The following is a 24,772-nucleotide window of genomic DNA, read 5'->3' as shown; positions in this document are numbered from 1 at the left end:
AGGAGCTGATAAATAGATATCTGGCAGCAAGCTTTTTTTTTTTTTACATTAAAATGTGAAACCAACTGACATTTCAGGTGCTTTTAATCAATTCAGGACAAATCAGGTCTGATTTACAAAGATTACTGAGATTGTGCTGTGAATGGAAAATGAGAGAATTAAAATGCACACTCACATATTTGCCTTTTCCTGTCTGCTCAGACCATTTCACTGGTCTCTGCACCTGTCTTCTCATGCAACCAGCAGAGTAGAGGCTTGCTGCTGCCCTGGAAAGATGGTGGGACTGAGAAACTGCTCTACATGGGAACCTTTGCTGCTCAAGGCCTCCTGCATTAAGTCCTGTGCCAACGGCTGCTCACTGGGCATGACCGCACACCTGACTTATGCTAATGCTGACATAGAGTCTGTAGAAGGTGAGTAGTGTGATGCTACACTCTTAGGACAATAATAATCTTTGCAACTTAACTGTAATGACTCCGTATGTCATCAAGTTGAATTTGAAATCAAATCATTTCATCAAATTTATGAGATTGTTTTGAGTTTGTAAAAAAAATAACTAGAAAGCTTTCTTTACTCGACACAGCAATCTGTGTCAAATGACAGCCCAGTAATTCTTGTATGCAGCTCAGTATTATCTGATATGAGTTCATGTTTGCTGGCTGGTTTTGAGAGTTTGTCGGTAATAGATTAAACTTTTGTGTAAATATGTTTAGTGAAGCAGTGTGTGGTATCTTCTTTTCTCAAGACTAAAGTGATACTTTCCTACGCACCTGCATCGAGTTAGTCAGATGTTCATATATGTCCTTTGAAAAAAGTGATAAGTTAAGCAGTTGAACAATTTTGCTCAAATCTGCAATGCCAGCATGTTAGCCATCACAGTAAATATATTTGTTCCACAAATTTGTCCACAGCGACAAAGTAAAACTGGGAATTTATTGTGCGCTTACAAATATCTATTGTACTTTAAAACATATTACGTGTTATGTTTCTAAAATGAAGCAAGACTCAGAAATCATTGTTTCGTGTTTTGGTCCTCTAGGGGTGTTTGTGTATCCTCTCGGGGAAAAGGAGGTTGTGGTGGGCTTTGAGGCTGTGATTGCAGGCCGGTTGGTGGGGGTCCAGATCCAGAACCGAGGGAAGCTGAAGGACTGCTGTTTGGACTGCTGCCCTGGATCTGGTCTTGAAGGCCATTGTGGGAGTGGGCAGGAGTGGGGCTGCTGTGGGAGCTCCAGCCTCGACATGCAATGCACCAACGGTGAGGAGGGAGAATGGAGGAATGCTCCAAACGAAAAAAAATCTTGTGTTACGGTGCCTATGTAGTTACCTGATATGATTTAATAAAGCCTCAACAAGTAAGAAATTAGATTTGCTTTCATGCACACTCACATAAACCATGTTTATGGGGCTCTCCATTGAGTCATTGAGCAGAAATCAAGCTAATTCATTCATAGATACTGGGCATTAGTCATTGGTTCTCTGTTCTGCAGCTTTACAAACGCAGACATGATGAGTAATATCTGAATAAGAATGAATGTATGAATCTTTCCAAAATGCCCATAATAGAGGAAACACTCAGGAAATTAAAACTGATGAGACTTCCTATATTTTGCTTGTAGATAAACATTTAAACCACTGTTTGAACTGTCACAGACTGTTGTCTACTGCTGTAATGATCTTGTGTCTGTATAAATACAAATGCAGCCACAGTAAGGCTCCCCTCTGTCCTGTTTTAGCTTCACTCGAGGATGGAAAGGACAGACAAGGAAGGCAAATAGATTTGGCTGTCTGCCTAATGGTGAAATGGCATTCACTTAGTACAAACATATATCAACTTGAAGTGCATAATTTTATTGGAAGCGGTGCTACAGTATCATGTACTTGGAGTAAGTTATCTAATAACACCAACACCCCTCAGATTTAAGTAAGTCTAATGCAGCTTTAGGTTCATTTGATTACAAGGCATGAAAGATTTGGGGGGTGGGGGGGGCACTCCAATAATCTTCGCACATCTCCGTCTGTTATGTCTGTTTCAATTGTTTCATGATGTACCTGCTGTGTTTCTGCTTCAGGACATCTCATTCTGGATGAAGACCTTGAAAGAACCACCTTCATCGTTGGCACAGGCCTCATTGGTCCCATGGATATCGTTTCTGTAGTCATAAGCACCACACTCGAACTCCCCACGTTAGAAAATGGAGCAATTCGCATCGTCTACCCTGCGTTGCTCACCCCCATTGTGACCGGCCAGATGACTTCAAGCAAGAGTGAAAACGGAGGGAAATCTGAAGAAAATGGGTATTTATGACTAAACTAACCCTCTGGAAAAACTATTTAACCATAATTGTAGATTTCAATAAATTAAGACATTGAAGACTGACTGCTGCTTATTTTTCTCCTCCTCAGACCAACCAGCTGTTTCCGTACCACCACAGGAAAACAAGACCGGGCCCTAGACTCTGAGCAGCAGTGTGCCCACGCCATCTTCACCAGTCCAGCTGCCAACCTGGCACCTTATGAACTCAATTTCCAGCTGCTGGTCAGAGGGGCCTGCCTGCTGGCCGGTACTGCCTTTCCTACTCACATATCTTTGATTCAGTGGGTCTTGACTCAGTCATTGTGAAATACTGGAACAGGGCAATCTCATTACAACATCAAATGAATAGGCCTGAATCCAAACACAGCCAGAACACAAAATCCTAATCTCCTCCACTGGTGTGTGCTGTAGAAATAAAAAAATTGTAATATGCATGACTGGTGAGACACTACTGGTGTATAGGCACATTTTTTTTAACTTAAAGATATCATTACGAAACCTCCCTAGTTGGTTGCTTTTGTAAGACAATAATTTTTTCGTATTACAAGTTAACTGAAATGTTGTGTTCAACTATGCAAATGATGCATTATCTAATTAAATATGCACAAATTTACAACATATCCATAACAGAAATCTGAACATTGATAAAGCCAGGCTTAAAACTTGTGTTTGATATTGTTGCGATATTAGAGTCAAAGGTTTTTACAGAGGGAATCATCTCTTTTATTACTACTAAGGAATAAAGTTTGGTGTTTTAGACACTTCGGGTGAATAGGGTAAAGTTATAAACTAAATATCACCTTGAAATACAGTTATTTTCATACAATTCTGTTTTTTATATATTTTATTTTTATTTCTATGTTTAGATATAGAAATTAGATAATTAAGAAAATATGCACTATCTTGCATAAATTTGCAGTTCAGAAATATAATATACATTTTGGATGTTTTCTTTCCACAAGTCTGAAAGAAGGCAAAAGAGAAGAAACAGCCCAAATTTTCAAAATTAACCAGTGCTTGAACTAGACTGATTTGCTAAATGGATTTGTAGGCCTGGAGAGCCCCACTCACGCTCTGAGGGCAGATGCAGACCCCAGTGCCCAAAGCGCCTCAGCAACCTACATCACATTGGCACAGGAGCATCCATACGACAGACACATAGAGATCATTCTGCACCTCAGCGGTGAGCAATTAAAATAAATATCTCCCTATTATCTTTTTCTTCCTTGTTGTCTGATGTTTGTATGACTTTAATGAACTCTTCCACAGAACCTCACAGCCCGTTGGTCATACTAGAGAGAGGCCGGCTCTCGTTCAGTCAGTACGAACAGCAGATCTGTGCCCGCCGTGATTTCATCCGCTGCAGTCGCAAAGACTCAGAACCTGAGAGGAAGGTTGGTAGTTACTCGCACTTCTCTCTTTATCTACCTTTGATATCTCACACGTGCCCAAAGCTGACATGCTGATGTTCCACTCCACAGCTGGAGTTTGTGAGGAAGCGATACCACAAGGACATTCTGAACAGCCCCGTCCTGATGCTCAACTTCTGTCCCGACTTGTTGCGTGAACCTCTGGAGCTGCACAAAGCCACCAGAGAACTACTCTTTCTTGTGGATCGAAGTGGCAGCATGAGTGGCACCAACATCACTCGCGTAAAGGTGAGATGGATAAAATAAACCATTGAACATGAGTCTTAGTCTTTAGATTTAGGTGCACACATTGAAAAGACCCCATCCTGTCTATTGCTTTTTGTTTCCACAGGAAGCCATGGTGGTGGCACTGAAGAGTCTCCCTTCTGGCACCATGCTCAACATCATTGGCTTCGGCACCACCATCAAGCCTCTGTTCACCTCCAGCAAGCTCTGCACTGATGTTAGCTTCACACAATTACCTTGATTGTCTTGTTTATAAGATTTCCTGTGAAACAAATTACGTTATTCTCCATTACATATGAAAAACGAAACACATGGAGCATTTGGATCGTGTTTCCTGAAAGCAGATGTTTTCAAGCACGTAGGACTATCTGTTCTACTCTGTAATCAGGCAATAGGTCAGTTCCTTGGGTTGCCTTAGTAGCAGAGTATCGGGTTTTATCCAGACCAGGAGCTGTAAGGACAAACAGTCTTTGCACATACTCCTGACCATATGGTGACCTTTCATGCGTTTTTACTAAGGCAAGAGATGTCCCTCCATCTCCTCTCCTGTCAGGCATGTTTGTCCACGGTGTGATTTGAGGCGGTTTTAAAGCAGGTGCTAATGTGTGCATGTTTGCTCTCTCTTTATTAGAGACGCACTGATTCAATTCTCTGCTCCCCTCGTGGGGTAATTGGACCATCTGATATCAAATAGTGGATTTATCTTGACAACATAGGTGTATGTTTGCACAGGCGACGTCATGCAGTTGGACAGGTGTTGTTGTTGATGCTCGCCTCTCCCACCTTTACTGTAGATCTGATAGCATCTCTACTGTACTGTTTCTCAGGTCACTCTAACACAGGCGTACGAGTACGTCCAGAGGATGAGAGCTGACATGCGAGGCACCAACCTGCTGGGGGCGCTGTCCTGGGTGTACCAACAGCCAATGCAGCGCTCGTATCCTCGGCAGGTCTTTATTGTCACGGATGGATCCATCAGCAATGTGGCTAAAGTGCTAGAGCTGGTCCGCAGAAACACATGTGCTGGCAGGTACACTGCAAAAAATATTTTTGTCTTATTGCACATTATATAAGACACAATCACCCACTGTAGAAAATAACATATCAGAGACTTGTTTTTAGGCTTTTTTCTCTTGATCCATTGGCAGATTTTTTTATTAATTTCAGACAAGAAACAACTTCTCATCATTGGCTTTAAGCTTATTTTTGAAGTTACCTTTTTTTTCCCAGTGTGATAATCTAAAACTGAACCCCCAATCTGAAATTTAACTCGTATAAATCATGTGAAGAAAATATCCAATACGAGGCAAAAACACATACAAAATTTCGGTTGAACTGTTCCTTTACTAAGACATTGAAGGGACGGTTCATTAAAGGAACGGCTGCATTCTCCTAAACAACTGAAGAAGATAGGGACTTGTTTTAAAATGGAGAAAACAACCAAAAAAAAACCTAAGCTCCATAAATTCTCCAGAAGCCCCTTATTCCAAATTGATTTAAAAAGATGTAATTTACAGCCTTTTCATAAGCTGAAATCTTCACTGTAGCTGCAAAGTTAAAAGCGTTCGCTGTCTGAAGTGGGTGCAAGTGCTCGACGGCACGTTGAGGTTGGATGTAATGCCTTTTCAGATCAATTTGGGATCATGGGGATTCCAGAGACTTGGATTGCGCTGCACGAGTTGCACTTTGTTCTTTTGTTTCCTTTTGTTTTTTTTTTACATTTTAAAACGAGTCACAATCTTCTCCAGTCTTTTAGGAGAATGCTGCAACACTGTTTTGCTTTAAAGCTCCAGAAATGTTTGGTGGTACTACAAAACTTTCCATCGACATAGAGGTGACCAGATGATGACTGAATTTTAATTTTTGGGTGAACTGTTCCTTTAAATCAAACCACTAGTTAACAAAGATTTATTCTGTGGCTGGCCTGTGATAGGACATTAAATCAATGAGTGTGACAAGGAAGCGGAGAGGAATAGGGTGCAGTGAGTGCAGGCAGAGTGTGGTGATAAATATGACAGAGACACTGTGTGAGGGAGAAAGAGGGGACACAAGCAGACGGCGATCTTGAAGAAGTGAGACCAAAGCACTGTGAAAGAAAGAAAGGAAAGGGTTGAAGTATTTTTGAGCCCCGCCCAGTAATCCCGTTAAGTGCTCTCCTCTGCAGTAGGAGGCACGCCCCTCTGGTTTCCTCCAGGCCCTTCAGCAACACACAGTAACTCCATTTATCTCTCATTAGTATTCTCCTGTTGGAGCGACTTCCTCCACTGTATTTTGGCCGTCCCTCCACACAATATGCACATGTTTGTTGTCTTGCCTTCTAGTTTTATGTCCTATTCAGGGAGAGCTAACAGTATCTAGCCAACCGAACAGTCTTGCTGTTTTTAGAAGGAACACTTAAAGCCTGAGCCTTTTCAATTATCTTGTCCCCTGCTCTTTTCAAACTCTCAATTAGCCAAATGGATTGTGATCCCTCAGAGTGCCCAAATAACAGTTCTGTCCAGTTGATGACTCCAAATTTTCTCTTTCCCAAGACACATGGAAGCCTCTCTCTGCCATTATAGTTTCACAAATAGATACTTACAGAAGTCTAATTTGTAGCAAGAGGCTGGTACTTGATTTGTTCAGATGGTAAGTGACAGTACATATTGTATCTATGGTGCAGACAGTGCATCAAAGACCACTCCGTGATAGTAGAAAGTGAAGATAATGATCACATAATAATTGTGGTATCAAAATTGAATTTCCTCAAGGGATGTGATATAAATTGAATGTTTATACTGCATCACCTCTGCAGATGCTTCGGCCTGGGCCTTGGTCCCCGAGCCTGCAGGAGACTCCTGCAGGGCGTTGCCAAACTGACGGGAGGGACCACAGAGTTCTTGGATGATGAGGAGAGACTCCAGCCCAAGGTCAGTAGAACTGCAGCACTGCCACCTACTGGAGAAAATATGACTTGCAGAACAGTTTTAATTGAGAGATACAGTGTAAACATAAAGCTTTAGGACTTCATATTTGCCTTTCAGCATTTCACAAGCCATTAGCAGTGGATAAAATAACTTACAATTACGAGTACAATTTCGAGGTACCTGTACTTATCACTACATTTAGTGTTAATGTAATATATAATAGTGAGCGATTCACAGGGACACGTTTCTCTGCAGTGCATTCAATTTTGCTTAGAATATTTTTTTAACTTTTACTTATGTAAGTTTTTGTCTTACATGTCAGTTGTAAAAAGTCTTAACTTTTAAACGTTGCGACCACTCTGTCTCCCCAGCTAATCAAGTCTCTGAAAAAGGCCTTTGAACCTGTGCTGACTGACGTACGGATCGACTGGTACCTGCCAGAAAACATGGAGGCTTTTCTTTCTCCCAATGAAATCCCTCCACTCTACCCTGGGAATCGTCTAATTGGATACTGCACCCTATATGACATGACGAATTTCAAGGCAAAAAAGACAGAGGTACAGTATACATCACAACACTCTTGTAGAGTATACACAAATGCCGAAACTAAAACCGGCTGTATATTTTGATTTTACTTTAGCTAGTTTAGTTTTTAGTTTAGTTTTACTCACCTCACCATAATAACTTTGGTCTGCATAATCTAATCGCACTTTTTTATTTTATAGTCTCAAGGACGGGGCTATAAAGGTGTACATCGTGGCTCCACTGGTTCAGTTTTTGGCCAATCAAACGATGAACTTTCACCTCCTCCTGCCTCAGAGTTAATGCCTCTGGTGACATGTGCAGATGGCACCGACTTGGAGGAGGCACTGCGGGAGATTTCCAGAGAGATCTCCTCTGAGTTTTCCTGTGCCAGAGACACAGACCCTGGCACCAGCCCAGGTTGGTTGCTCATCACTGACTACCTTGTATCCAAAATCCAAGACTGGACACCTCACGCCATAGTGACTAACGTTTAGCTTTTATCCGCTCTAGGTGTGGAGCTAGACTGGTCCAGTGACGTGAGGAGGAGGATCCAGGAGAGCTCTTACATCCAGGAGCAGTATGTCTTAACTCGCTGCTCCCTCAGCAGTGAGCGGAGTCTCCAAACACAGTCCCACTCACACATACACGCCTCGTCCAACTCTGACTCTGCAGGTGGGGTCTTTCTGTCTGACCCTCACTCCTCTGGGTCAGTGCTGGAGACAGGCTCTCTGCCCCAAGGCCTTGAGAAGATGCCCCCTCCAGAACAGAGATCATCCCTGTCTCGATGGGCGGACCCTACATGGCAACAAAACCTTTCAGTGGAAACCCCTGATAATGTGTCAGAAAAGGTAATAGTTGTATTTATATAGCACCTTTAAAAGCAGAGGTAAGATTGATTTTATCAGATTTACCCTAAAGCAGTTTCCAGTGTTCCTGCTTGACGTGATCGAAAAGTTTCCACCACCACTGCTACAAAAATATTTGACAGCAGGAAATGTTTTCATCTATCAGTCCTGTGAATTGTTTTTTCTCTCTTCCCACTACTTTGTGACAGATTGTAACAATAGTAGTGGGAACAACCTATTGTAGAAAATGAAAGATGCCAATTTCCCCACCAACACACTGCACCAGAGCACAATAAAGCCACAAGACATGTTGTTTTTGGAGAGAGGGGTGCAACCTCTAGCTTTGTTGCTCCTACTTGACAGTCATTATTGAGGGTTGTTGAAAAGTGTTCTGGAAAAGATTGTACATCCGGAACTGATGTAGCGCTTGAGCCAAGGTGAGGCAAAGTACTGAGGACACACAACAGAAGTACTGTACCGTATAAAGCAGCAGGAAATGTAAATACACAAGTAAAGTACCTCAAAATTATACCAAAGTACAGTACTTGAGTAAATACACACAAAACTCAACAAATTAAAAATGCATACTATTGGAACTTGTATTATTTCCTTCTTTTACACCCAGAGTGGGCGTCTGGATGGACCTGAGGAGTGTCGTAGGAGACATAAAGCGCTGGCCCGTTCAACCATGGCAGCACGGAGTTTCTCGTCCCCTCAGGGAGAGCTGGAGATGCATCGCCTGAGGAGAGCTCTGGAGAGGGTCTCCTTCGACCAAACACTGGGAGGGAGGCTGGACGAAAGCGACGGAGAGACGAAGCCCCCATCAAGAGGGACACTGTCTCGAAGGAGCCTCACCGACTCAAGTAAGTCTTAAGAAAAGCAGGAGTCCTTCCTGTTTGGCCTTCAACAGATTCCTATCTCCCTCTTTCCCTCACTTTGACCCTCAGATGGACTCCTGTTCCCCGCCTCTCCTCTGGACTGGGACAGCTTCACAGACCCAGAGTACCTCTTTAATGCTGCGCCACCTGATGATCCCCTGCCAGGGCAGTGCCGCTCGCTCATTCACGGCCTGCTGAGCGGCAGACCCGTGTCCTGGGAGGTCACTGTGGACCTGGGGCACCTCTGGACCACTGAGAGCCAGGAGTCACCAGTGATCGAGGGATGTGGGGGACGAGGAGGGGAAGACGGAAGAGGAGGGGAGCAATGGGAGGAGATTATTCACCAACTGACTGCACGCTCTGTTATAAGGGACTTTGAGAAAATGGCAGAGAAGGAGAGCGAGAGTGGACATGGTGAGGCTGATCAATTAATTGATTGACGGTTACTTTAAGTCATGGTGATTGACAGTTGTCTTAAGTAATACTATAGACATACTGTCTACCCTTTACTGTTTCCTAGGTTCAGCTAAGCGATACCGCATGAAGGCGATCCAGACCAGTAAGCACTGTAACATCATTTGCATGTACACAGCTTTCACTACCACTGATAGCAACTCCAACAAAGGCCTCCCAGACAGCATGGACGTCCAAAACACAGGTGTGGCTCACTACCGACTCACAACACAGCAATTGTACACATGAAGTTTAGTTTACTTGTGGTGGTTTGTTAACAGAGAAGTGTTCCTCGGAATCTATTTTAAAAAGGGCATTTTTACAGTACAATAGCAGCTATGCTAACCCCTTTTAGAGCAGCCATTGTCGCCTGTTGGCACACCTAAACCACACCCATAGCTGCTAGTGTCTAATAGGACGCTGATTGGTCTGAACCACTGTGTTTGGGCCACATGCACATAGTTTGAAGCCTGGCAAGATGGATCCTTGCTTAACTTTAGTGATCTTGCAAATCCAGCTGCCCCGCAAGGTAAATGAGGAGTCCTGTCCATCCTGAAGTAATAATTGTTTAATGTCGGCGTTAAGGTTACCATTTGAATTCCCCGTTTTAGTCTGCTTTTGTGTTCTGTGTGTGTAGGGCTGCATTTGGGGAACAGGCGGATCGCCCAGTCAGGTAGTCGCAGACAGAGGGCCTATTCTGTCGGTTTGGGCAGACGACGCACCAGCAGAGACAGCGAAGATATCGAGGACACCTGGAACTCTACAGGTAGAACAGACTGAATGATAACCACCACCCATTTCTGTTGTCAAGACTTTAGGTCATCATCAATCTTTGTATCTCTCAGACAGAGATGACACTCCTGCCTCACCCTGTAGCCTTACATCCTGGGACTCTAGTAAGTATTGCTGTCGTCTCGACCCGTGTAAACGTTGTAGTGTCAGTGTAGTCTTAAGGTTAGAGGCGTCTGACCAGAATGCCAGGTCAGAACTCGAGGTGAGTCTGTGTGGGTAGAGAGCTGCTCTCCGCCGGCTTGATTATACAGATCAGAAACCCCTGAGGTGGTTCTTAAAGGATCAATTCACACAAATTACAAAAAAAATCCACTTTTCCTCACTTATTAACCAAGGTTTTGAGATGCCAGTCTCATTTTTTTCCCCCATGGATAAAACTTCAATAGCAAGATTTCTTTCAAAAAATCCACAAAACACACTGTAGCCATTTTTAAAGGGACTATTTCTTCAAAAAATATTCTCTGTCATGTAAAGGGTGAATTGAGCCTTTAAACACAGCCAGAGAACATCACTTCATCACTGTGCTGGGGAAACTAAAACACTGTTTATTATTCCACACTGCTGTCTCAGGTCTAGGGGGCAGTGCGACAGCCCCGGTGATAGCAGGCACCCCGTGCACTCGTTCACAGCGATCGATCGAGAGCAAGTCAATGGAGAGCTTCTTTGGCACCAGGTAAGACTATTAAGTGAAATTATTATGCTTGTTAGTGTGGCATCACATGTATGTCAATCAATCCCCAGCTGATTAGTCTTAAAGTGTGGTGCTGTTCCTCTTTGTTAAAGCACTCTGTCTGTGTGGCATACTATGTTTGCATTTTTGAGACTGATCCCCTGTACAGATTATTTATTTTAGCTGCTTTCTGAGTGATGCATCTGCATTTTGGTCACAGATATTTTGGCCTCTTTGAGAGTCTGTTATTGTTTCAAGTTGCTTTTAAAACTACTGCCACACCTCCTTTGTAGCAGTGTTGAATGAATTGTTGCTTAGGTCCACATACAAATATATACATTCGATATATACTCTCTTTTTTATACTGTATATTCCAGATTTCCACTGGGCAGACTCAGGTCCTCTATTTCATCAGGAAAGCAGGTTCCTCTCAAGTCCCACTGTCTGTCTGCAGAGACTGAGAAACAACCTGAAACAGAAGCTCAAGACTACCTCCCCCTGGTGAGCTGTGTAGACTCACAGCATAAATACTTAAGCACACACAAGCATGCAAACTCATTCATTAATTTATGTCTATATATTGTCTAAACAGGTGCGTCTGCAGCTGGCATCAGGAGCTTTTCTTCTGACAGAGATCTACTCTGACTGTGTCCAGATCCCTCTAGACCGCCTGAAGAGGGCATCACCCTACAGCCTCCACCGCCGCAGCCTCAGCCCACCCTTCCGCTGCACATCTCCCAGTGCTCCATCTTTATCCACCTCTGCCAAACCTCCTGGTGTCCCCACTAGTCACCACGTCACCTTCTCTCCTTCTGCCTGCTCCCTCGCCAAACCAACCGCGCCCCCTTTCCACCACACTCCAGACGACACTCCCCTGATGCTGGAAGCAAGGCTTCGCCGGAGACACCTTTCTGACCGAGACCCTGTCACCTCACCTCCTGACCTCCCCAGCTCTGAGGAAGGCTCCCTGGAGCTATCTGTCGGCCCCTCACCTAGCCAGAGCCACGGCCAGGCTGATAGTGGTCGCGGATCAGAAACAGACGTGTGTGAAGGCTCTTCAGGAGAGCCGGCTGACCTCCAGGGGAGCAGCCAGTTAGCTCAAGAGGACCTGGAGGGCTCGAGCTGGGCCACAGCTGTGGCTCTAGCCTGGCTCGAGCACCGCTGTGCCGGCTTCTTCATGGAGTGGGAGCTGGTGGCAGCAAAAGCAGACTTCTGGCTGCGCTGTCAGGAGCTGCCTGAGGGAGTGGACCTGGCAGGGCTGAAGGGCGCCGCCAGGCAGCTGTTCCTGCTGCTGCGCCACTGGGATGAGAACATCAAGCTGAACATGCTGTGTTATAACCCCAATAATATGTGAGAGAGTGATCTCTGAGGAAACTGAGCCAGATCTACTGATTGTGATAGTGACTCCTTAGAAGAAAATCCTGTATTTTATCATTGACTAATACTCCATCCCAGTGCCAAGTTCACTCTAATATTAAGTTGTACATGAAATATTTATATTTATGTGACAACAACACCCTTTACATGGCATTGACCAAGTGGCCTTTTACTATAAATATGCTTTATGCAATCACAAGAATGCCTTGACCATCTGAATGGGCTTTTTGTAGTCAGTATGTAGTCAGTGTAGTGTATTACTTTACCATGTATAATCACAACTAGTGAGTACTTAAGGGTTTGTAAGATTTAATTATCAGGATAATTATTTGATAAACTAATGAGACATTACTTTAAGTGATGGAATTATTGTTGGGAAAATAAAAAAACAAATAGTGGAAATCAGTCATTTGTTGTAATGTGTAACAAAAACAAACAGCAGAAGAAAAACACAGCATCGAGTTTAAGTGGCATCTCTGTTTAATATAAAACTTTTGTTGCCTCATTCTACTGCAAATGTCTCACATTAAATCTACTTATGTGCTGATGAGTGTGATGAGAGACTCACAACAGAAAAAATAACAAATGACTTCACAAATCAGACCTGATTGTCTACAGCTTACTTTTACACATTTGTGTAAAATTATACAATTAATGGAAAAAGCAAAAATGCTATTAATGCCATTCATGTAAAGCTTTGGGTGCCAAGTTCAAGTTCTGCATCACATCTTCAATATGCTTAATTTTTAATACAATGTGTGAAATAATTTGTGCACCATGAAAAATGATGAGGCCAGTTGAAATATGGGCAGAGTGCAGTTTTAACATAATATGTAGCAATACTATAATCTATGTAACAAATTCTTTCAAAACAGCATAACATTCACAATTTCCTCCTCGCACTGTACTCCACCGTTCTTTAGCTATCTGAAAATGAAACCTGAGAATTCACATTTCCTTTCTCTTTTCATCTCTTCAACTGCAAGCCCGTTATCGTGTAGGTCTGCAGACTGCACCCACACATTAGTTTCCTTCACTTTTAGCAGTAAGCTGAGATGAGAAGCATCGGATGGCTCCTTGTATTAAAACAGTCTGCCCCTGTGACCTCCCTCTGCACCAGTGTTGTGAGGATCAAAAGAGGGAAGGAAGGTTGAGACAGCTGATTAGACTAACTACGACTGGTCCGATCGGGCTGCGGCTCACTGGCGTTTGTCTTTGGCGGGCGTATCGTCTTGGGTTTCCGCTGGTGCTGGGGGCAGGGGCGGAGCCAGCCACAGACAGAGGAGGATGATCAGGTGACAGACGTGGAGGGCGGCCGAGCTGCTGTTAGTGGAGGGGTAGGTGTTCCACGAAAGCTCGATCAGACCCAGGATCAGGACCCTGAGCAAAAATCAGAAACAAGAAAACATGGCATTAATACCTGATTGAGTGGTGGGAATGGAAGTTGTAGTTTAGTACTTAAACTCCGCCTTACCTGAGCAGGTGGGCCAGCTTCTTGACTCCTCCACTCCAGAGCAGGTAGGGCAGCGTGTGGAAGTACCAGACGTAGAACTGGTAGTGCAACGAGCGGCTGAAGCACATACCAATGAAGTTAGAGGTGAACAGAATCAGTACAATCTGTGATTGTCTGTTAAGGTTTGATACAAAGACCAGCGAATGCTAGGAACGTCATTAATATACTCTGACATGTTTAACCAATTTATATTTGACATCTAGCAGCAGATGTTATAGTGTTGATTACAATATGAATTTGTCTTCTGAATGCACAGTATGTCATTTCTGTTGCGACGTGTGACCAAATGAATCTCACTGCTATCTTCGATAAAACTGTGGATTTTTCTGGGTTTTCAAGTACTTATAAAAAATATATAACATATCCGGTCATTCATGTGGAAATGTTACATATAATGCGTTTAAGGAACAATATTCTACAAATAAGAGCAGATTCAAAGGATATGATCGACAGAGTTTTTCTGAGGAGGGATTTTCCTCTTCCCTGGCTCCTTGAGGAGGTCGAAGATGCTTTCTCCTGGCCTGGTGAGAGATAATTGTTACTTTTCTAAAAAGAAATTTGCAATTCCACCTCCATGAATAAAATCCAAGCAATATCGCACATGTTTGTTTTTTTTTACACCTTCTTCAACTGTGACAAGTCTTTTTGTCAAAATCATTGACGAATGACACCTTTAAATGTGTGCAGCATCACTTTTCGCAGTTCTCCATGACAGCTTGTTGCATTGTCTGCGGTCCAACATGCTGTTTAAGAAGCAATATGGTGGCAGGCAAAACACTGTTTCCACGGCATCACAAATAGGCAGCTCCGGCTTCCGAATCCATTATCTAAACAATCCTAATACGTCAGATGTCCCTGAATGAGCCAACCCCCTTTGGTGCCGCGGAACAAAAATTGGCACAATTTTAACACCCGTGATTTATTCGAGCTCCTCTCCAACTATGCCAACAGTAACCTTGGCACAGCCAAAGTCAGTCTCACCTCTTCCAATGGCGGAGAGCAAAGAGCAGCAGGGTGAGCAGGTGGGCAGCCAGCAGGACTAAGTGGAAGTACCGATTCAAAAAGAGCCATTCTGGCAGGAAGCGCCAGTTGACCGTCCACTTGAACATAAACTGACGGCCGAGATCAAACGCCCGGCTCAAGTAACCAACGGGATTCTCCAGGAGGAAAGGCAGACCCAGCAAAAGCTGCAACATCAAGACAGATTCATTTAGAGGTGATACTTGGCAATACTGAATAACACTTAAAAATATATTTGTGCAAAAATAATACCTGGTTTTATATCAGATGGAATATTTACCTGTATGGCTGCACACAGAGAAAGTTTCGGGATGGTTCGGATTAGACCAAACTCTGACAGGAGGAGGAAGAGCAGCCCGGGAGCAAAAAGTAGCACATTCATTTTCACAGACACTGCTAAACTGTCAGAAAGAGAGGAAGATTGAGTTGTAATTTCATCATGTCACAAATCGCCAAAAAAATGACCTCGGAAAGGCATTACATGAAAAGCTGCATTGTGCTGTTAAGGAGTCCAGACTTGCCTGTAAAGGCCGCAGCCTAGAGTCCAGTGTCCATCCATGAAGAGGTTGACAGCTGCAAACAGCAGCATCATGGCCACAGGGTCGTTGAAGAGGCGCAGCACAAAGATGGAGTGGATCCGATAAGAAGCACAGCACACAAAGAAGAACACATATGGAGGAACCTGGGAAAAATAATCAAAGGAATAAACATAGAGAAGTATGGCAATAAAGGGAAATTACAGCAACAAGTAAACTCTTTGGTAAAAGCTATTGTCACACAGACCGACCTTCTTAGTGCGGTTGTATATCCTGAAGACGAGCAGGAGTGTGATGAGGTAGAAAACGGCAAAAAGGTACTGGCCCAGACGGATGTTCACCCCGTGGCTGGTGATGTAGTAGAGAGCTGTGAAGATGTAGACAAAGCCAGCCGGGTACCTGCAACGACAAGGTACTCATTTATCCTGCACTAAAAATTGCATCCGACGACAAGATTCAGAGATCTGTATCGCTAAAAAAGAAACTGAAACTCACACCAAGGGGCCGGTGTCTCCTTTAAGCTGAGTGTAGTCGTAAGTACCATTGATGACTCCCTCCACTTCATCCATGTAGGCTTTCCAGTCTATCTCAGTGTCTGGAGTGAGGAACATAAATCAGTGATCATGATGATCATGTTCACATTCTCAGTGCTGTTATTTATCTATTATCAACAATGTGTATTTTTCTCCTGAGGCAAATCTTGGATCAGAATTGATTAAAACAAAAAATCATTTGCTTACGTCTGCCAATTTACTGTTAATCCACTAATTGCAATTAATCAGTTAGCCCTCTTAAATAAATTTAATTGCAAATACTAATAAATAATACCAAATACCAATAAATGATTGATATTGGTCAGTTCTCAAGAAAACAAGTAAGAAAAAAAGGTTTTAAATCACTATAAATTAACGTAACTTTGTTATTTTTGGCTGTTTGATGGGGATTTCTTGACATTTTCTGTCTTTATTTTCTGTATTTTTAGCTAAACAATTAATCGATTTATCAAAAATAATGATGATAATTATTGCAGCCTTACATTAGAAACACATAATAATATAATATAGATTATCAAAACTCTGTACAATGAGAAAACATACAAACTAAGCTAGGTGATCAGTGAGCAATAACACGCCTCTAGAAGTTTTCAGCATTGTCAATAAATATAACATTTTCGGCAGCATTTAGTTTTTTAAGCTAGCAGTTGCTGAAAAATAATGAATACCAGTGAACACTGACACACAACAGACGCTTGTATGTGGTCATGCAAGGGCAGTGAATTCCGTTTGACAGGTGGCTGTGGAAGTCGGTAGGTTTGCTAACGCTAGCTACTTAGCGCTCAGACACGTTCAAAGCAACGACAAAACACCGTAGCATGCTAACTAGCAACGCAGCTACTTACACGCTACTTTTTGTATGACCCACACATTGAACCCGATCTCCAGGAACCACAGCACCGAGACGACCAGCAGCGTGTATTCCGTCTTGAACAAGACCAGATGTTTGTCCTGCCACAGTGTGTGGAGCTTCCCCCACAGAGGGGACGGGGCGCCGGGAGACCTTCTCCGCACACCTCCTGCCATGTCGGAGGAGCAGCAGCGACGTGGAGAAGAACCACAACGGACATGCGCAGAAGAGGCTTCGTCACGTGACGCATCGACTTCCTGGTGAATTACGTCACGTGATATGGACGCCACTTGCAGCGAAGATGTCAACTTGAGGGATTTGTTTTTCTGACAGGTAAAACAATGACAGGTTTATGTTTAATCGTACTGGACGTTTAGGACTTGAACACTGTTAGACATTAATTATGTTTGCTCAGATGGTGAGTTCACGTAAAGTCGTAAAATAAACGTTTAGAGGTCACCAGTGGTTTCACAGCTGCAGTAGCCACGCTAGCCGGCTCGCTAATGTTTTAAAGAAAGTAAGATCACTGAAACACGTTTTGTGACAAGGGGCACACTCACAGCACAGAAAATGGACGTAAGCGTGTTGTTACCAATTTCAATAGCGGTATGAACTGACACAGTAACATTGACTTTAAGCTGTGACTGCTGCTTTGCTAAGAATTCAAATGCTAAGTTCCAACAATGTGGTTGCATTTTAGCTATCTGTGTGAAATAGTGCTAAAAGCTAGCTAGTTAATCCCATTTTACAAAAAATACATGCATTTTGACTTAATGCTTACCAACCAGTCCTGATGGCATTTCCAGTCATATTCTGAATGTGAATACCAGGAGGTTAGTTAGCTAACTTCATTTTAGACACCTGACAGTTCATCAATTCAAGTAGTAAACTCATGATACCCAAGCTTTTGATGTATATGTGTCATATTCAGTGTCTGATGACATTGCTCATGTGTTTTGATAATACACATAGGTGTTTGTCAGTGAGATATGATGATCTTACTGTGCTATGTATGGTGCTGTACTGTACTGTACTGTGTTGTATTATTACTTACCTCAAAACCTGCAAACAAATCAAGGATGATTTATTATTAATCATACCTGACTATCAAAACCTACTGAATATGTGCTTATAGTTACATTATTTTTGCTCATATGGTTAGCTAAAACAATGTAAAAAAAAAAAAAAAGAAAAATCAGAAAAGGTTAAAAGGTGCAGTCTGTAGTTTAATAAACAAACTCTCTTGGTTTAAACCGAATAAACAGACTTTCAAGGACAACGCAGTTTCATACTGTTTTATTTTGTTTACATTTGGCGGACCCTGCCTCCTTTCTATCTTCAAACAGCGTTCTGGGGACCTTATTTTCCTCTGAGAACAGCTTGTTTATTCAGTTACGGAAAAAATAAATATTTCAGTTTGTATTATTACCTCATTAATATTGTAAATATTAAATTCTGAGTTTGAATTCCTTCTCCAAAACTACATACTGCCCCTTTAACACTAGAGGTCACGTCTGGTTTCCCAACAGCCATAGCTGTTTTCGCCGGCTAGCAGCTAATTTTAGCTAGCCAGTATTTTAAAGCAACTGTGACAAGTGGTTCACTGAACAGAAAATTGACTTTCAGTATATTTTTACCAATTTCTAATGGCACTTTAAACAAACACTGTCACATGGACTTTAAACTGTGACTGCTGCTTTGCTAGGAAATTCAAATGCTAAGTTATGTAAGCTTCAGAACTAAAGCTAATTCATGTATTTCAGAAGTTAAATTGGTTCATAGGTTTGCATTGATTTTCTAGAAATATATTTACAATGTGTACACAGCTGACTATTTGCAGATTCATCTTTATACAACTATTATTTGCATATTTACACGCAGTTACAATGACCTGTTGAATCTTTTATGGAAAACAGTAAAACACTGCTTGATAAGTTATCCGTCTCCATCCTGCTGTCTCTTTGCCACCAAGAATAGTCCAGTCACCACGAACAAACCTTCACATTACAGTTATAATAAGATAGTTAAAGTTGGAGTTATATTAATGGTGTCAGCTGCCACAGAAATAAGTTGTGTCTTAGTTTTACCTCACAAATTAGGTTTGTTCTTGCTGTTTAAGTCCTAGCCCCTGTTTGTGCCTCACAATTTCTTATCTGTCTGCTAAACATTTACAAATGTGTAAATGTAAAAGTGTACATGTATTACTTTGCTTTATTTATTTCAAGCTGTGTTTGTCACTTTAATGAAATTGTTCACATCTTGCAGTGACTGATGTAGCTGCTCATATTTGTTGACAACAGACTTGGGCCTATGCCAGTGAGCCTTTATGATGCATACTCCTAACACGATAAGCTTACATGTGTTATTTTTGGCTTATGGGTTTATTTTTGGTTGATGATGACCTCCTAGGAGCATTATGAAGTGCTGTTAGTCAAGCAGAATTATACACCCCTGAGATGAGTCTGTCACACTGCATTTAGCTCTAGCTTTTGTAAATGCAAACAGCGGCATGCACATTTTTGTCATCATGAATATAAAGAAGATACTTCTATATGTAAGTAATGTAATGTTTAATTGGCAGGGAATCATTATGTTGCAGGACTCTGCTTCGCAATATGTAACCTCTGATCAATCAACACTTAAAGTATGTCACAGTGAAGTCAGGATGAGTCTTGCTTCTGTGGAGTTTTAGTGAAAGAAGACAGCTTGAATTGTTACATATCATACTGTATGTTTCTATTGGTCTGCTCCTAGGGCGGTGACAGGAGACCCAGGAGGAATGGATGGATTTCATGTGAACGTTCCAGAGGCAGTGTGTCTTGGAGCCACCTTTACCCTCTCAGGCATCTGCTACTACCTCTATAAGAAGAGCCGGAAGACACTGGATACACTTGACGTTAGTAATGAACATAATTTTACATAACTTTATACTGTCATAATTAGGTTTTCTTGCTGTCTGAATTGTAAAAATAAAGAAAAATAAAATTGTGTGGCAGAAACATATTTTATTCTTTTCTTTTTCATCTTGCTAAGCCTTTGGGGGTCCAAGCCTCCGTGCAGTTAATTAAAAAATAAACCTGAAGCCTGTCTACTACAGTGCATATACTGCATACCAACAGATCTGTGTCTTGTGTCATCAGGAGGCTCCACACTTCACCATAGATAAAAATCTCAAAGACATCTTGAAAGTTACTCCAGGAGCATGTCTACAGTATGCTGTTATCGAAGGTAACAAGGTTTTCTGATACTGACAAGAGTTGATAGCATATTTTTTAGATGAAAAAATGCATAGACCATCCTTGCCTGTTATTCTTTATGATGTGTGTGTGTGTCTAATATTCTCTAGGTCCTGTGCAACCAGTGGGCGAGCCTCTCACGAGTCACTTCCAAAAAGAATCTGTCGGAGTGTTGCAGAAATTCATGTTGAAGGAACACAGGCTGGTGTGGAACGGCCTGACGCGCTCTTGGTGAGAAATCCATTGAGAGTGCAGCATTATGATGCCATACATGATAATTTTTGGGGTATTTTCAGCTTTATTTGAAAGTGAAAAATATAGGGGCAAAAAGGAAACAAGGAGAGAGAGAGAAGGGTAACATGCTCCTCATTTGCGTAAAGTTAAGGTCAAGGCTACTTTATGAAATTCAGGGGCTTCCAGCGTGACTCGCAGCCTCTGGAAACGCCTGAAATACTGTAAAAACTAACCCTTGTAAAGTTAAAATGTCTTTAGAAACACATTTCAGTGAACTGATTTCGTAATATAAGAGAAAGTTGACAAACAAGACACCATGTTGGTCCTTTATCATCATACGTGTAGACTAAGACCCGTTGTTCCTTCCTCTTCCTGTTGCAGGACGGACAGTGAACGAGTCGTGCACCAGAGAGTGAATGCAGTGCCTTTTGTGTTAATGGGATCCAATGATACCTCGGTCAAAGTCCTGTGCCCTCTGCAGGCCTCGGGATTCCCCATGGAGATCACCCACGAGAAGTTCCACCAGGTCAATTACGGCTTGACTGATATCGTAGGACAGTACCTCAGTGGGGAGAAGCTCAAAGGGCAACTGGAGATCGAGGAAATGCTGAAGGTCAGTTGTTAGATCAGAGACTGTTGTTGTTAACATCTATAGCTCAACAGTTAATTCATTTGACAAAGCATAAATCGTGTTGTGTCAATCATGAGGGCAAATATGAACAAAGACTGATATTGTTGTTTCAGGTGGGCACAGTCCTTACAGGCGTAGGCGAGTTGACACTGGACACAGACGGCACCCTAAATCTTCGACCTCCCTCCAATGGTTCACAGTACTTCTTGAGCATTACGGACTTTGACACCCTGCGAGGGGAGCAAGAGAGCACGACTGTTTTGTGGAAGGTGCTGGCCATCGTCTCTGCTTTGGCGGGAGCGGCGGTCCTCTTCTGGATCGGTCGACGCCACTACTACCAGCTAAAAACTCGCTGGGAGCAGGAGCGGGAGAGGAGGGAATTTGAGAGACTGCTGGCCGAAGCACCGAGAGCACGAGCTCCAGCGACGGGCCCCGAGGCTCCTCACGACGGGGCAGAGGAGCACATAGAAAATGCCTGTGTGATTTGTCTTTCTCAGCCACGTAACTGTATTCTGTTGGACTGTGGACATGTGTGCTGCTGCCACAGCTGCTACCAGGCCCTCCCACAACACCGATGCCCCATATGTAGACAGACCATAAGCAGAGTGGTGCCTCTCTACCACGTCTGACACACCTGTGTGACCACATGACCTCAGTGGAATTTAACCACCATACAAACTGTACCAGATTAAAGGAGACATTATGCTCATTTTCAGGTTCATTATTTTATTTTGGGTTACTACTAGAATAGGTTTACATGCTCCTCTACCTGAAGTCATCCTTTCTGCCCCGCTCCATTTCAGGACTTTGATATTCACCTCCTCAGTCAACTCGCCTCCAACTTAAAGCACTCAGAAAGCACCCAGAAATGTTGGTGTTTCATTTCACTCAGATTTTAAACCAGACGTACATGTAAAAAAAGGTTGTCCAATCATGTTTTTATCAGCTATATAATATTGCAAAAATTATGTGGGAGAGAGGAGCTTCTGTTGGTGTGAACTTTCAAGATCTTTTGCATTGACAAAAACCAATATAACAAACTAAAGGAAAGGAAAAATACTAAAAAGCATATGTCTCCTTTGACACCTCAAAGTACTACAGTACTTACCCCAGAATCTTAGAATATACTGTGTGTATAAATAAAACATGAATTATAAGAATAATGTGAAAATGCCAACTTGTCAGTGAGAAACTTTTATCTGTAATTGTAAATGAGAAATACAGGAAAATGAATAAATCGGGGGGAAAGGGTGTACATTTATATAATAGAAATGTTTATTTTCCTACATGTTTGTTTTGTGCCTTACTTTGGTAATTTATAAGACTGTTGCTGAGACTGATTGGACTGTATTTACCCGGTCATGAGGAGCTAAGCTTTTGTTTCAAACTCTTTCAGTCAGTTACATATTTGAGCCACTGGGAGTTACTGAAATAAAGATAGATTTATTGCTTAGTGTAAAGGTGTAATTAATGCACTACAGACCAGCCAGTGTTTGTGAAATGTTGAGTTTATTGGAAGAAATCAATAAATCATCACTCTTTGAACCATTTGTGTAATGTATTTTACTCACTGTCATGGAGACATGGTGCTAAATCGCCCACCTTTTGGAGTGGTAATAAACCTTTAAGCCTCATGACATGTCATACTGCTCATTATGTCTGTATGTATGGATCTTATACGATTCAAGAGTTAGTGTTCACCCTGCCTGCGTCTCTGATCCACATACATCTGAACAGCTGTTACATAAAATGGCTGTCGCTCCTCTTAAACATTAAAAAAAAAAAAAGTATCTCACGCCTGAATAGATACACGTGCTTCATAGGAGTCTGAAAATCAATTCATGATGGGGTTTTTTAATTTTTCTATAGGCTCAAATGCTCGACAGCACCTGGTGTCTGAAAAGACTTGGGTGTAGTGAGTCATCGAGCTTACTATTTCTGTCATCTCTAACAAGCAGCGAGAAGAAGTGGAGAAAGGGCGGAGAGATGAAAAGCCACCTTCTGATTATTTTTTTCTTCTCAGAAGCACAGAAGGGGAGAAACTAATAGGCATGTGTCGGGGGGGTTGGGGGGAAGGGAGACGGTACAAGGTGAAAAGTAAGGCGTGGGGCCTGAGTGGGGGGTGAAAAAAGGAGCAGGTGGGAGACACAGGATCCCATAAATCTTCCTCAGCGGTCAGAAGGGTTCACTTTGACAAATTCTTCACGAGCCCTCTCAGCAGAACAGCAGCTGTGGCTCTCGGGGAACAGACTATTACAGTAGCACTGGCAGACCTCTGAGGGCATGGGAAAAAAACACAGCGGCACTTGGTTTGTGCTCATTACAGTTTAATTGAATAATTGAGAGGATAAAAAGACATTCGGGTAAAAATAGTGATAGGGTTGTTCTCACGTAGGCCTTGGGGGACAGTGAATGCCATGAAAACATGGCTAAAATCAACTCTAGATAATGTATGCACAGTTTATATCGTGACAAAAACGTATTTCTTCCCTATGTTGTCATTGTCTTTGTTCATTATCACAATTACTTTAGGCTGAATTTAGGCTTATTTCACTATATCTGCATTATGATATAATATTCCACCACTAGGTGTCCATCTTTTGTCACTTGAGGTAGTGAACTGTAGTAGCTGACAGTGAGGGAACACACTGATTCCAGGGGATGCTTTCCAAGTCACATGCAATTAATGGACACTGTGACACCCTGCTTAATCCCTTCTGAAAGCTGACAAACAATTTAGATGATATGATTATTCTCTAATTGGCTGTGCTTCATGGGTGTAGACCCTGATTTGCGATGATGAGGGTGCAGACAGTGGTGGTTAATTAGGTAAAATCTTATTTATAAGGAGTACAGGGATTTAATAGCAACATTCACTTGGCTAGAGAATTATCATGTCTTTTAATAACCTCAAAACTAACCTCATGAGACCAGACTGGCAATAACTACGCTGAAATGTCTCAGCTATTCAGTGGAATACCATGAAATGATACAATTCATGTTCCTCAGAGGATGAATCGTACTGACTGTTTCTAGTGAAATGACCAAAAAACAATTTAATGAATGGATCCCTGAAACTTGGGTCAGATATGGTTCTCAAACGACGAAGCCTCATGATGTTCGGGGGACCCCTTGACTTTTCCTGTAGCACCATGAGGTTCGTATTTGCGAACTCTCCTTGTGTGCTGTTGCTGGCTAACATTAGCTCACGGCTAATGTAGTAAAGTAATCTAGCTGTTTGGAGCACTGCATGCCTGCTAAACATGTTAGTAATTTCATGGTGAGCATGTTTGCGTACTAATGTTAGCATTTAGCTAAAAGCATCGATATGCTTAAGTACAACCTTACAGAGCTGCTAGCATGGCTGTGTTCTTATTAAAAATGATGTTGTAAAGAAGGTTAAAAAAAAAGTACAAATATGGCATCATTCTGTTTTGAAGTGCATTTGTTTATTTGTTTAATACATTGCCATGGATTTCTTTTTTGTTGAAGCATTGCATCCAAAAAGTGTCTGCTATAGGCCAGACAAACTGCAGCAGATGGAGCCAAATGCTCCATTCACCGAGCGATTGAGTGTAAAATGAAAATGGCATTGCTCCAGATCTGCAGAAAAAGTTTGGATAAATCTTTGAAATCCTGCCACACCGTGACCTTATGTGCTCGTGTTCCTGACGGGGAGCGGTGGGGTGGAGGGGTCTTTTTTAACTTTGGCATTAGCAGACAGCAGGAGGAAAGGTAGAGATGCGGTATCTCAGGAGAGAGAGCCATCACAGCGTGCTACAG

The 24,772-nt window shown here is 42.3% G+C and overlaps 3 protein-coding genes across 3 annotated transcripts; 2 read left to right on the top strand and 1 right to left on the bottom strand.

Moving 5' to 3' along the window:
* Window positions 1-274: 274 nt before the first annotated feature.
* On the top strand, window positions 275-12,402 carry vwa5b2 (von Willebrand factor A domain containing 5B2). Its single transcript, XM_073491574.1, has 21 exons — window positions 275-413; window positions 1,040-1,255; window positions 2,070-2,295; window positions 2,404-2,561; window positions 3,366-3,497; window positions 3,584-3,708; window positions 3,796-3,972; window positions 4,076-4,186; window positions 4,797-4,999; window positions 6,764-6,878; window positions 7,247-7,432; window positions 7,601-7,817; window positions 7,911-8,248; window positions 8,871-9,108; window positions 9,193-9,537; window positions 9,644-9,781; window positions 10,214-10,342; window positions 10,422-10,472; window positions 10,939-11,041; window positions 11,416-11,539; window positions 11,631-12,402. The coding sequence occupies exons 1-21, from the start codon at window positions 275-277 to the stop codon at window positions 12,390-12,392; spliced, it is 4,233 nt and encodes a 1,410-aa protein (XP_073347675.1). The 3' UTR covers window positions 12,393-12,402.
* Window positions 12,403-12,877: 475 nt separating this feature from the next.
* Window positions 12,878-17,075, bottom strand: alg3 (ALG3 alpha-1,3- mannosyltransferase). The gene is made up of 9 exons (XM_073492180.1): window positions 16,884-17,075; window positions 15,980-16,079; window positions 15,736-15,883; window positions 15,470-15,630; window positions 15,229-15,349; window positions 14,910-15,115; window positions 14,374-14,449; window positions 13,890-14,035; window positions 12,878-13,795 (listed from the first exon to the last, which is right to left on the bottom strand). Exons 1-9 carry the CDS (start codon window positions 17,062-17,064, stop codon window positions 13,615-13,617), a joined length of 1,320 nt encoding a protein of 439 aa, XP_073348281.1. The 5' UTR covers window positions 17,065-17,075; the 3' UTR covers window positions 12,878-13,614.
* Window positions 17,076-17,148: 73 nt separating this feature from the next.
* mul2 (mitochondrial E3 ubiquitin protein ligase 2) lies at window positions 17,149-22,534 on the top strand. Its single transcript, XM_073491148.1, has 6 exons — window positions 17,149-17,221; window positions 19,643-19,784; window positions 20,029-20,116; window positions 20,235-20,355; window positions 20,740-20,971; window positions 21,103-22,534. Exons 2-6 carry the CDS (start codon window positions 19,668-19,670, stop codon window positions 21,616-21,618), a joined length of 1,074 nt encoding a protein of 357 aa, XP_073347249.1. The 5' UTR covers window positions 17,149-17,221; window positions 19,643-19,667; the 3' UTR covers window positions 21,619-22,534.
* Window positions 22,535-24,772: the final 2,238 nt, after the last annotated feature.

Source organism: Pagrus major, chromosome 21 (assembly GCF_040436345.1).
Source record: "Pagrus major chromosome 21, Pma_NU_1.0".
In the NCBI taxonomy this organism is placed as follows: Eukaryota; Metazoa; Chordata; class Actinopteri; order Spariformes; family Sparidae; genus Pagrus; species Pagrus major.
Note: the sequence above shows the minus strand (reverse complement) of the source record. Positions and strands in the feature narration are given on the sequence as shown.